The following is a 12,870-nucleotide window of genomic DNA, read 5'->3' as shown; positions in this document are numbered from 1 at the left end:
TGTGGTAAGGGGAAAGGGCAGGTTCGTGATGTGCCCGAGGGCTGGGTGGACGACCCCCGGCAGGATCTAGAAGGAAAAGCTAGGCTCCCGTCTGGGCTGCTGCGACGCAGGAAGCCTCCTAAGGCATCGCTTTGTAATCTTCGCTGGGTGGGGCTCCAGACCGGTCTCCCCTTCCTAGAGCTAAGGAACACCAGGGAGTGTGTCTGAGTACATTTTGCTTTATGCTGACGTAGGAGGAGATTGGTCTTTCTTGAAAAGAGCTACTCAGAACCATTCTGAATAGCCAACTTGAGATAACCCAGATCCGAGACAGTATCTTTGACTGTTGAGTGCGGTGCATGTTTCTTGTTTCTTTTATAGAAAGCCTTAGCAAGAACAGACCGCTGTGGGGCCATTGGGATAAAATACAGGCCTGGTGCAATTCCCCCAGTGAGATCTTGCCAAGGGTGTGTGTGCCAAATGGTTGGTTTTTTTCTTCTCCAGGTAGTTTGTCCACCCAGAAATTAGGCGCCCATGAGGACGTGTTGGAGTCTTGGGTAAGTTGACGGGAAGTTCTTGAGACGAACCGTTGTGGTGTCAGGCACTGGGTCGGTTCATCAGCATCCTGCCCCTAGAGGCGTTGCAGGTGTGGCTGCGGTGCCACATGTGCGTCAGTAGGGGCAGAGAGGAGAGAGGCTATGTCTACGCTCAGTGTTCTGCCCTGTGGACGGCTGAATGATTAATAGCCTGACACTCTGAACTGAAGGTGGAACTTCCCTCCTGGGGGCTGACTGGCTTAGGTCTGCCATCCCCAAAGGGTCCTGAGAAGCAGAGCATTGTGGCCGGTTCCTCACCAGCCTGGGGCTATAGGGCGGATATGCGAACAGTGACGGAATGTGCCTTAGTCAGGGTCTCTATTGCAATGGTGAAATGCCATGACCACAAAGCAAGTGGGCTCTAAGGAGACGGTGTTCTTTGTGTATGACTGCATGTACACCAGAAGAGGCCATCACACCTATTATAGATGGTAGTGAGCTACCATGTGGTTGCTGGGGATTGAACTCAGGAACTCTGGAAGAGCGGCCAGCGCTCTTAACCCCTAAGCTATCACTCCAGCCCCAACCAAGAGGTGGTTTTTCTGAGTGGGGGTTTAGACACTTTGTCTAATGTGAGAAGATGGCTTTTCAAACCAGGCATCTCCAGCAGCTGGTTACTGCCTGAAGCCAGAGGCGGGCTACGTACTCTGTGGCCCTCATTTGCCAGGGATTTAAACTAGCAGGGCAGGAGGACAGCTTGTGTGCAGGCCTGAGTCTCCATCCTGGCACCACAAATAATGGGTGGTGGGTCCATGCAGTGTAGGCCACAGGGTATGCCCTCAGAATGTGGGAGGATAGTGACTGTAATGGCTGCCTTCTGGCATAAGGTTACGCTTTGCACTAGTTTAATTGCCTGTGGTTGAGGTCAACTGAGGTGAGATCTTGGGTTGTCCCGCCCTGGCCATAAACCACCCGTTTGCCCAGTCTCTCCATGGTGCACTTTCTGCCTGTCAACATACTAGTCAGGAAAACTGAGCACCGTGCTATAGTTATTCGCCTGTGTTTGGTGCAGTGAAGCTAGCAGTTTGGGGGTACAGTAAAATAGGGGTGAAACACTGAATGTAAAGGGGCTGCTGCTTCAGGCCTCTCGGGGTTAGGAGACTTTGCGCTGATTGTCTTCTTTGATGCAGGAAAGTTGGTGACTGGGCCCTGCTTGCTCCAAATGTCCAGCAATGCTCCAGCTGAGGTAAGAGGGGCTGGAGCATGCTCGGGTGGGATGTGAGTGGCTGCCCTGAAGATGCTGTCCTGGGTCTGTCAGCACCACACGCACAGCACGGCTCCTCAGCTGTGCCTGTGACATCAGGGCAAAGAGCAAGTGGCTATTTCTACGCTCAGTGTTCAGAAGCCAGTGAGCACTAAGAATGGTTTATAGCCTGACATTTTGCAGGGCCGGGCTGAGGTGGCATGGGGTTTGGCTTTGTTGTTGGCCAGACTCCAATGTCAGACCTCGAGAGCTCACCAAAAGGCTGTTGCGGTTGGCATTTTAGCAGCATAGAGCTTTGGAGTTGCAGGAACGTAGAAACTGGGTTTTCTAGGAGGCATCCAGAGGGAGGGGCCAGGAAAATAGGAGAAACTTACTCATCCTTTTCATCTTCCAGATCCAGAAGCCAGGAAGAGTAAGGCCTACCTTTTGGCTACATGGCTGTTCAGGACACGTACAGATGTTTTAGGTCATGGGTCTCACGTGTGGCTTCTGACCTCACCAGGGACCTATGGAACCACCCATACAGGCTTTGGGCAACTCTGCATTCTCGGCCTAGTAGCCCACATAAACTGTGAACCACATTTGGGTTTTGCTGTATACGCAGGACTGGTGAACCGAGGTCTGTGATAGTGACACTAAGGGACAGAGGACCCTCTGAGGCCCAGTATTTCCATCTACCCACTGCACATGTCCTAAAAGGAGATAATTATGGGCAAAGTGGTGGTGACGACCAGCCCGGTTTACAATTCCACAATTGTTAACAGAGAAACCCTATCTCGGGAAAGATAATTGGGAGACGGCACAATGGGACTGGATGTGTTGGTGCTGTGGCACAAATAAACTTGTCAGTTCTTGAGACTAGAATCTTTCTTCACTTGTCAATGGCTCACCCATCTTGGCCAAGATAAGATTTCTTAGGCCTACTGAGTTTCCTCCTCTGGAAAATAAAACATCCCAGTGAATAAGAGCTACTGTTTAGCCCAGTACAGTGAAGGCTACACAGAAGCCCTGTCTCAAAAAGCCACAAAAGGTTTGAGGTTTACTGTCTGGGCTGGAACTGTGGCTGACAGGAGCTAAGCTTGCTGTGTACTGTAAGCAAACATTTTCCCTGTGCCGTGGGAAGAGACTGCTCTGCCAAGCTGTGCAGCTGAACTGCAGATGCTCTAGTTGGCTAAAGGTGTGAGAAGCCCAGACTGAGTGCCATTTTTGCGCTGGTAGCAGAAATGCACAAGAGTCCACAAGTTCAATCTCAAGGACCAAAGTTAGCATTCAGGCCCACGATGTTCTGTATGCCCTGTTAGTGTCCAGGTCAGAGCTCTATAGAGTAGCCTTCCTGGCAGCTACTTGACAACTCCAGCAAAGGATCCACATGCCTAGGTGTCACATAAAAGCCATTTATTTACATGTTGAGGAATAACCCAGGTGTGCCAGCTGCTCATGGGTCCTGCCTCTGCTGGGTTGTTGAGAAGTAGGGGGTGTTCTTTGCAGAGGGGTGACTTCCCAAATGGGTGCTCCGCCCACAGCACTAGTGGCTAGAGCCTGCAGCCTTAAGAGTACTTGGTGTTGGAGATTTCCCTCCAGAGCAAGGTCTTGAGGTGGCTAAGCACCAGTGAGTGGTGGGCCTCCACCTGGCTAGCCAGTCCACTCAGCGTAGTGCATGTGCGCAGCTGTTTGCCCAGCTCCTCATGGAGGTCTGCAGGTGCACCAGGCAGCAGATAGTCTCTTAGCAGCTCGCACACCTTGGCCAGGTTAGGCTGGATAAGGTCACCCTTGCACTGTCTCATGAGCCTATCACACGGGGCCCTGCAATCTCTCCCATAAACACAGTCAGAGCTCTGCTCACAGTGGCGGCCCTGAAGGAAGCGACGCACAGTGGCCTCCGGGGCTACCTGCTGCAGGTCAGCCATCTTGAAGTCGTAGGTGGCTGTGTACCCCACATTGGCCAGTGTGGTCTCGCACATGTAGAAGGTACCATAGGAACCGTGGAAGAGCTCCTCTACAAATTCCAGCAGGCCAATGGCAATCTTGGCACGCCAGGGCCACGCAGGTCCAAACCACTGCTGGAGAGCCCTATGCAGCACAGAGGGCACCAGCGGGCGCAAGGCAGGCAGTAGCACTGCCCCATGCCAGGAGCCGTGAGGGATGCCCTCGGTAAGGTAGAGGTCCCCGCAGTAGCCCAGAAGACGGGAAGCGTGCTCCTTCTCCTGAAGCGACAGCAGTAGCAGGAACTCATTGTGCTGTAGCAGGGCCCACACAGACTTGGCCTCTGCCAGGGACACCCTGCTGTCCTTGTTGAAGTCCGCCATGAGAAGGATCTGGTCAACCAGCGCTGGCAGGGAAGGCAGGTCTCCTAGGTTCACCTGGCATTTAGGACGAAAAGGAAGTCAGACGCACGTCCCTGCTGCATACCTCATCTGGCAGAGCACTGGGTCTAGCCTGATCTCTAGACCTTAGAATGTCAGCAAGGCCTGTACCACACACACTCAGTCTCTTCTCCCAGGTATGCACACAGGCCAGTGATGAGAGAAGAGGCCCTTGAGCCCTTTCTCCATCTCCCTCCAGTCCCTTACTTTTGTCACATCCTACCCAGGTCTTTGTAGACACCCCCAGCCGTGGACTACCGAAGGTCTGAGCACACCTAGTAGAGCGCACTGACCTTGAGGAAGCTGAGGGTCATCTCCCTAAACTCCTTGATGGAGGTGCCCCGGGTCGGCTTGTCAAACAGCACCAGCTCCCGCCTCGGGGCTGCATCTGGCCAGGCCTTGGAGTTCAGGGCCTCCTCGATGCCGCATTTGATGGTCACCTCTTTGTCCTGCCAGAGCCCACTGTACACCTAGACAAGGCCACAGATGTATCGACACCCGACTTACCGTCAGCAGCAGCCCACGCCAGCCCGCCCGCCATGCCCAGCTGCACACCTGCTGGCCTGGGGCTGAGGAAAGGCAGGTCCTCCACTCCACCTTCTGTAGCTCACACAGGTCCTGGCACACAGAGCCCGAGATGATGCCCTTGCGGTACTGGTCACACTGAGGAGACAGGCACTAGGGTATGGCCTAGGGCATGGGACTTGGTCAGAGCCCTACCCACCTCCTGTGGATCACAGCCAGCTCAGCCACACTCCTTCAGGAACCCCCAAGAAAGAAGGAGACACAAAGGGAGGGAGAAGGCACCAGGAGCATGGACAGGAGGCCCGACGGCCGTGGCCTGGAGCACGTACAGGCTGCTGGGTAGGCCTGTCTCCAGGAGCAATGTTTCTATCCCCTAGTCTCACTGGCTTGACTCACCACCAGCCTACCGCCAGACACTGTAACGAGAGTACACACTGGTGCCCAGGACCACAGGCAGGTCTGCCCGCAACAGGCTTCTTGCTGCTGTCCCACCTGAGCCCTCTGCAGCAGAGCTGTGGTCAGATACACAGCCTGCACCAGGATCAGATGAAAGCCACAAGTTCCATGAGAGGGGCCCTGGTCATGGGGGATAGCTAAGCCTCAGGCATTACCCGGGCACCCAGCCCTTGTCTCCCTTACGGCGAGGCTGTCCAAGCTCTGGAACCCAGCATGGCTGGGAACTTTCAAGGCAGCCCAGACACTCCTTTGAGCAGGTGTCCGCACTCCCCATCCAGCGCCTCTCCATCCACTGTGATCTCTGTCCTGGTCTAGCCTGGCCTGCAGCCTAAGGCGGGAGCAGCCCAATGGTAGGGCCTGGCCTCGATGTCTACATCAGGGTCCATCTGGACTCACAGCCATCAACCCATAAGAGGTACATACTGTAGAGGGTCTCATCTATGAAGGAGACCCAATGTCTCAAATGTTCCTTCAGTTGATGGTCACTGTCAGGCTTTTTTGTCACCATCCCTAAAGAAATGGCATCCTGGGGCCCCCATGCTGGGCCGTACTTCCTGCCAGGCTTACCCCAGGCCGCCTCATTAGCTGAAGGCTCCGGGAGAGCCTCTCAACACAGATTAAATCTGCACTAGCCAGGCCCTCCTCTCAGGGTAAAGAGCCTGCTGGCTCTCACTTGGGTAAATTCCTGGATATACATCACTGGTTACCATGGAGCCTGGAGCTGGTCAGAGCCAGGCCAGCAGGAAAGGGGAGGGGTTAAAGGAGGTCTCCAACACCCCAAGAAGCTGAGCCAATCGGAAGCACTGACTCAGCCATGTGACCCACAAAGACAGAGTATACTGTGGCCACGTGAAACAGGCTCATCTGATAGAGAAGGAAACAGAAAAGGCATGCCTGTCATCCCACCATCCTGTGGGCAAGCCCTTCCACCACAGGACTCTGTGCTGATACCCCATCAGCACCAGTCACAGGACCTTGGGGGATGGGAGGCCTCACAGGAGCCAGAGGCTGTGTTGGCCTTGACTCACAGCAGGGAAGGCAGGAGCCTGCTGACCCTGCTCAGCATTCTACAGTGGCAGAATTCAAGAAGAAAGTGCCACAGAAAGCAAGATAGGTGCCAGCAAGATAGCTCAGCAAGTAAAGGAGCTTGCCACCAAGTCTCTCGTGGCCTCAGTTCCAAGCCTGGAATCCAAGGTAGAAGGAGAGACCCAACTCCCAAAAACAGTCCTCTGATGTCCACACACAGGCCACGGCCAATGTGCATGCACACACATAATAAATAAATAAATACATTTTTAAGGAAAAAATTCTAAAAAAGGAAAAGGAAACTGAGGTGGGCTGTGTGTCCAGCCGTTCTCAGGACTCCTGTGTTCCCAGATCTCCAAGCCTCAGTTTCCCCATCTGCAGAGCGGGCCAGGGTGGGGATCCACTGAGCAGCTTCCACCATGCTGAGAGGCTGGCTAGGACCTGAGACTGTACAACCAGGGGTGGAGAAGGATCTCCTCTGGAAAAGAGGCAATGTCACCAGCCAAGAGTCTCACAGGCACGCTCACACAGGCTCTGATATTCAAGCGTGCACTCTCACACGTCCACTTACAGGGACATCCTCACAACAGCGGCAATAGCTCCCTGGAGAGGAAAGGCGTAAGAGACTCCACCCCACAGCCTGCTTTTGGGGGCCATGGCAGCCCTCACTAGACAGCCCATGTTTCAACATTTAAGCTACCCCAAGTACATGCAGTTTTCCCACTTCCTCCCCTTGACCTCCTTCGACGGCCCCCTGCCCCGCCCAGCACATCTGCCACCAAATCTCTAAGGACCGCACATGGAGCAGGTCCCTGGGCCCAGGCCGACTTACGATCACCACCTGGCAGACATGCCCACGGCAGAGCTCCGAATAGGACGAGTAGTGCACGTAGACCATCCAGCTGCCCACGAAGATACCCAGCCAGACCAGCAAGACATACTTCACCCTGAGGCCTGGAAGCCGCCCCTGCTGGAGGAGAGACCAGCTGAGGAGGTGCCCACCTGTGGGCCCTGCCCAGAACCAAGTGCAGGCACCTCCATCATGTCAGGCACATGCCAGGGTCTGCAGCCAGGGACTCTTCATCAGGGACAGGTAGACATTTCAAAATGGGGGGGGGAAAGACAAGGCTGAAGGAAGATACTTTTTACAGCCTGCCGCGTTGAAATGCTCTCATTTCCTAACATGCCTACCTTCACACCCGGCCAGCTGAGCAGCCGAGCCACGGAGCCATCGGCTGGGGCCAGTTCAGCCAACCCAGCGATGTGGCCCTCTTGTTTCCCACTAGTCCCCTTGAGCCAGGACCATTGGGGAAAGTGGTATGGATGGCAAAGGCCTAACAGACCAACTCTGTGACGTCATGGGGGAGGGGCCTGTGCACCCACATACACAGCTGCAGTATTGACCACAGCAAGGGTTAAAAAGAACTCGGTTTCAGCAGGAAGGAAGTCTGGCATCTGCTGCAACTTGTGAGACCCCAGCGTCCTCAGAGGCAATGAGGCAAACAGGTGAGTGGCAGGGACAGGGGCAGAGGCAGGGTAGCCTGTGAGAACACAGGCTCAGCATGGGAAGGTGAGCTTCTGTGGATGGACCATGCCAGCAGCTCCACAGCAGTGTCAATGCACGATGCATCCAATGTACACGGAAAGGTGGACAGGATAGGATAGTTCATACTGTGTATCTGGCCACACTTTTGTGTGTGTGCCATGTGGTAGTGGAAATCAGATCTGAGTTCAAGGCCTGGTCTTCAGAGTGAGTTCCAGGACAGCCAGCACTACACAGGGAAACCCTGTCTTAAAAAACAAAAAACAGGCTGGCGTGGTGGTGCACGCCTTTAATCCCAGCACTTGGGAGGCAGAGGCTGGTGGATCGCTGTGAGTTCGAGGCCAGCCTGGTCTACAAAGTGAGTCCAGGAAAGCCAAGGCTATGCAGAGAAACCCTGTCTTGAAAAACCAAAGAAACAAAACAAAACAAAAAACAGGGGCTGGAATGATGGCTCAGAGTCTAAGAGCACTGGCTGCTCTTAGAGAGGTCCTGAGTTCAAATCCCAGCAACCACATGGTGGCTCACAACCATCTATAATGAGATCTGGTGCCCTTTTCTGGTGTGCAGGCATGCATGCAAGCAGAACATTGTATACATAACAAACAAACCTTAAAAAACAAAACAAACAAACCAAAACCAAAAAAACAGCTGAGTGGTAGTGGCGCACGCCTTTAATCTCAGCACAAGAGAGGCAGAGGCAGGTGGATCATTGCCTAAATTTGAGGTCAGCCCGGTCTACAGAACATGGCTAAACAGAAAAATCCTATCTTGAAAAACCAGAACAAAGCCAGGCGTGGTGGCACACGCCTTTAATCCCAGCACTTGGGAGGCAAAGGCAGGTGGATCGCTGTTGAGTTCAAGGCCAGCCTGGTCTACAAAGGGAGTGCAGGACAGCCAAGGCTACACAGAGAAACCCTGTCTCGGGGAAAAAAAAAAAGTCAAAACACCAAAAAAGCTGTGTGTGAGCCACACATTTCTGTAATCTTACCTCTTGGCTTCTTGTTCCCAGCACTCACTCACAACCATGTGTCACCCTAGTCCCAGGAGATCTACGTCTCCTGACCTCCTCTTGCACCAGGCATACACATAATGTACATACAGATATGCAGGCAAAACACTCACACGCAAAAGTCTAAAACTGTTTTAAGATCGAAGCCAGGTGTTGGTGGGTAGGACGGTTGGGAGGCTGGGGGGGGACGGGAGGGGAAGCAGGCAGTCCCAGCTTCACAGTTCAAAACTTCTGTGGAGGCTCCAGGTCACCCTGTCATCCTCACCTGAATTTCCCAGCAACAGGTGCGAGCACTGAAGGGTAGGAAGAGGTCTGGGTTTGGTGCTGAGGACACTGGCTCCCGCTAAGTGCTCCAAGCAGTGTCCGAAGCTGACAGCCAGTGACAGCTGAATGCTACCTCCCTCCCCACTAGCTACCCTGGAAAATGGCAGTCCCCGGAGGGAAGGGACTGGGCTTCCAAAGTGCCTGCGCCACATAGGACTAGATGTCCCAAGGCAGAGGCAAGGGTCAGCCACACAGACCGGCTCAGCAGGGAGGGTGGGAAAGCCAGACTTGTGGGGCAGCAACCCCAGAGGGAGGCCTCTGCCTCACACACTTCCTGTAGCCTCCAGTCAGTCAGCTGCCAAACAGTCTGAGATGGAATCAGGCAGCATCCCACTTTTGGATCCGGGAGTCATGCGGAACTCAACTCTAAACTCTGCCCTAGTTCCCTGCGGGCTGGAATAGAAAGGAACCTCCTCCACGAGAACAGTGTCCAACCCTTCTTAAGAATCTTCTAGGAGATGCTCCCTCTTTTGGGGCCCAGCTCTGCAGACTTATCCTCCCAGGGCCCACTTTCAGATTTTTCCAAAATGAAAACAGGAAGACTGAGAAACTGCAGGGGACACTGTTGCTGTGAGGCGAGATCAAAGGACTTCCAGCCCACACCCAGAGCCAAAGGGCCAAGGCCAGAAACTGCAGTTGACCCAGACTGGACCAAGTTACATAGAACTAGAAGCCTCCTAGAAACCTGCCAGGCAAGGCCCACGTGAGGCAGGCCCCCCAGGACACCTTGGCACAGGTGGCTCTCCCCAAGCCACCTTGGCTAAGCTCTGAAGGTCTACCTAGCCTTTGTCTGACCCAGCTCCCGCCCACCCCCACCCCGGGCCTGATATTGCAGATCCTCACCGCAGGGCTGGTCTCACCACACTGGCTACTCGAAGCTCACACAGATTTCTGCCGGCTCAGCGGGGAACAGGCTGGCTAGCCCTGGGCCCACATTTTCCAGGGCTGAACAATCCAGCTCCAAGGAAGCCGCTTGGGAGGTAGGAAGGGGTCACTAGAGAGATAGGAACCGCATAATGACCAGGAAACCTAGACCATGTGCCAGGTGCCCTGGTGTTTCCCTGGTGGGGAAACTGAGGCTCAGGACAGGTGGGGCTCTGCCAGTGGCTTTCCCTGAGCCAGCCCCCACTGGGAACTAGCCAAAACCCCACTCCTGCCACTCCTTGGCCCACCCATTGCTGAGTCAGGGCCTATCCTTCAGAGCGAAGGGTATGAATACATCCCATCTCCTGGCACTAGGAGGACCCCCCTCCCAAAAAAAAAGCCTCAGCTCACACCCAAACCAGGGCTGAGCATGGATCAAAGCACAAGCTACGGGCCCCCAGAAGAGGAGGGCAGACAAGCGCATCTGGGCCTGGAAGGTGTCTGCATCCAAAAGGCGTTGGTCCTCATCCTTTAAATAAACCATCTAAGGCAGGCCAGGCCCTGGCAGCATCCTCCAGCATCCTCAGGACCGCCCTGCAGAGAGGCCAGGAAGTCCTGGGCAGGCCTGGCGAGGGCTGGCTCCTTCCTATAGGCTCTGAGGACCCTAACAATCAGAAAGGCTGGAGTCCAGAGGCCTGACCCCCATCATCTCAAAGCAGGAGCGGAGGTCCCTCTTCAGCTGGCCCTCATTGGCCCAAGGTCACCACAATCCCAGGTTTCAGCTGGCTCATGGGACGGTCAGGGACAGGGTAATGTCCCAAGTTTGTTACCCCCTTTTTTAAAAAAATAGCCAAGGGAAGGGAGGGTGCGCCCTTCCGTGCATCCGCGAAGACTAGCCCCTAGCCCCTGTCCCTTCCCGTGGGGCTGTACCTGGCCGGCCACCGTTTACCTGCAGGCCCTTGGAGAAGGGGCAGAGGAGCACCAGGTGCACCAGGCGCCGCAGCCGCCGCATGATGGGCGCCGGCCGGGGCTGCGGAACCCCGCGGGCAGGCTCGGCCTCAGCCCCGGCCCGGCCAGGCCCGCAGCTGCCGCCGCTTGCTCTCCATGCGGGCCGCGCGCCCTCGGCCCGCGTTAAAGGCGAGGCGCGTGCCTTTCTGACGGCCGACCGGGACGCACGCGCGAGAAGCCGGGCGGGAGGGGGCGCGCGCGGAGACAATTGGGAGGGACGTGCACGCGCGGCTCCAAATCCAGTCTAGCGGTCCCACTGGGGACCGCACCCCTGAGGGCTCCCCAACTGGCTCCGGCGACCCGGACTGCTCAAAGAACACAGTGGTGTGACTGGCGCTGAGGACCTGTAGGGTCCCCGCCTGCGCTTGCGCATTTCTTCCACCTTTTCAAGGGTAAAAGACGGTGGATCTGCCCCAAGCCCTCCCGGGTTTGCGATCAGTCGTGCAGCCACCATCGCGGTCTGGCACCGAGTGTCTTCAGCCTCGGCAGCACAGGGACGTGGGGAAGGACCCATAGCCCCCGCGGTCAGCAACTGCTCCTGAGAGATGGTCACTTCTGATTTCTGTCCACGGACAGACACGCGCCTGTCGTGTGACTCCCATTTGGAGTGGTTAAGAAGGCAGCGGCTGACCCCCTTGGAAATGGGCTAGTTGAAATGAACAGTGGGCAGAATGCACCATCCACCAGCCCTGAATCCTTACCCACATCTTTGGTGTGGGTTCGCGTTCCTGGGGAATATTGAGGCTGACCGCCTTCCCCTGTGCTCCAGTGCTGCCCATATATATGCTTTGCAAAATGCTGTTAAAAAACAGCTTTAGTAAAAGGTGAAAGATGTACACGATTTGAAGATTTAAGGCCAGGCATGGTGGCACACGCCTTTAATCTCAGCACTTGGGAGGCAGAGACAGGCAGATCGCTGTGAGTTCGAGCCCAGCCTGGTCTACAAAGAGAGTCCAGGACAGCTAAGGCTACACAAAGAAACCCTGTCTCGAGAGAGAAAAAAAGAGACAGCTTTAGTTTAAGAATGCTAATTATTTCACAATTACTGGACCAGGCCAACCTTCTTTTAATAAAGTAGAGCAAGTGTCCCAAGAGCCCTGCTGAAAAGGTTGAATTTATAAGCCAGAAAAAGTGAAGAGAACCGGAGCCAAGAGCAGGTCACAAAACATTAGGAAAAGAACATCAAGTCTGTATCCCAGAACCCAAGAAACAGGCAGAAGTTCAAGACCAGCCTGGCCTGAGTTTCAAGTTCCAGGCTAGCCAGAACTACAAAGGGGGATCCTGCCTCAAGGAAGGAAGGAAGGAAGGAAGGAAGGAAGGAAGGAAGGAAGGAAGGAAGGAAGGGAGGAAGGAGGGAAACAAACAGAAATGATTTCATTATCACATTGATTATACACAGCTTGTTTAGGAAGTTTGACTATTGCATCTCTAATCTTGATTTCTCAGGTCAGATGAACAGTGCAGTTTAAGTTTGGTGAAAGGAAGGCTGGAGAAATGGCTCAGCAGCGAAAAGCACTTATTGTAAAGTCCTAAGGATTGAAGTTCCAATCCCAGAATCCATGTAGCAAGTCGGACAACCTGCACACACCTGTAACCCAGGTTACAGGATGAGGAAAGCCGATCTAAGATGGCCTCTGGGACTTGCTGGCTTCCAGCCTAGCTGAAAAATACAGCCTGGGGCTCAGGGGGAGACCCTGCCTCAAAGGAAAAGATGGAAAGTGATAGGAGAAAGCACCCTTGCCAGGCTGGTGGCGCACGCCTGTAATCGCTGTGAGTTCAAGGCCAGCCTGGTCTACAAATAGAGTCCAGGGCAGCCAGAGCTACACAGAGAAACCCTGTCTTGAAAAAGAAGAAAGAGGAAGAGGCACCCAACACTCACTTCTGCCCTCTGTGCGCACACAAAGATGTATTACTTCCGCACACATACATAATTAAATAAATCTTTTTTATTTTTCAAGACAGGGTTTCTCTGT

The 12,870-nt window shown here is 54.4% G+C and overlaps 1 protein-coding gene and 2 non-coding genes across 3 annotated transcripts; 2 read left to right on the top strand and 1 right to left on the bottom strand.

The window, feature by feature from the left end:
* The first annotated feature begins 603 nt into the window (after window positions 1-603).
* LOC127207829 (small nucleolar RNA SNORA17) lies at window positions 604-734 on the top strand. The gene has a single exon (XR_007833026.1). It is a non-coding gene; the product is annotated as a small nucleolar RNA SNORA17 (small nucleolar RNA).
* Window positions 735-1,814: 1,080 nt separating this feature from the next.
* On the top strand, window positions 1,815-1,957 carry LOC127207820 (small nucleolar RNA SNORA43). Its single transcript, XR_007833019.1, has one exon. It is a non-coding gene; the product is annotated as a small nucleolar RNA SNORA43 (small nucleolar RNA).
* A 1,353-nt stretch (window positions 1,958-3,310) lies between these two features.
* On the bottom strand, window positions 3,311-10,980 carry Dipk1b (divergent protein kinase domain 1B). The gene is made up of 5 exons (XM_051166639.1): window positions 10,839-10,980; window positions 6,982-7,116; window positions 4,698-4,805; window positions 4,436-4,612; window positions 3,311-4,139 (listed from the first exon to the last, which is right to left on the bottom strand). Exons 1-5 carry the CDS (start codon window positions 10,899-10,901, stop codon window positions 3,327-3,329), a joined length of 1,296 nt encoding a protein of 431 aa, XP_051022596.1. The 5' UTR covers window positions 10,902-10,980; the 3' UTR covers window positions 3,311-3,326.
* Between the last annotated feature and the right edge of the window lie 1,890 nt (window positions 10,981-12,870).

This window comes from Acomys russatus, chromosome 24 (genome assembly GCF_903995435.1).
Source record: "Acomys russatus chromosome 24, mAcoRus1.1, whole genome shotgun sequence".
NCBI lineage: Eukaryota > Metazoa > Chordata > Mammalia > Rodentia > Muridae > Acomys > Acomys russatus.
This window is presented reverse-complemented; position numbering and strand designations above follow the sequence as displayed.

Coding starts and splice junctions, on each gene's coding strand:
- Dipk1b (XM_051166639.1), bottom strand. CDS start 10,901: ATGCGGCGGCTGCGGCGCCTGGTGCACCTGGTGCTCCTCTGCCCCTTC. Junction 7,117..10,838: donor CCTTCTCCAAGGGCCTGCAG/GTAAACGGTGGC, acceptor CTCCTCCAGCAG/GGGCGGCTTCCAGGCCTCAG. Junction 4,613..4,697: donor CCTCAGCCCCAGGCCAGCAG/GTGTGCAGCTGG, acceptor GGCCTTGTCTAG/GTGTACAGTGGGCTCTGGCA.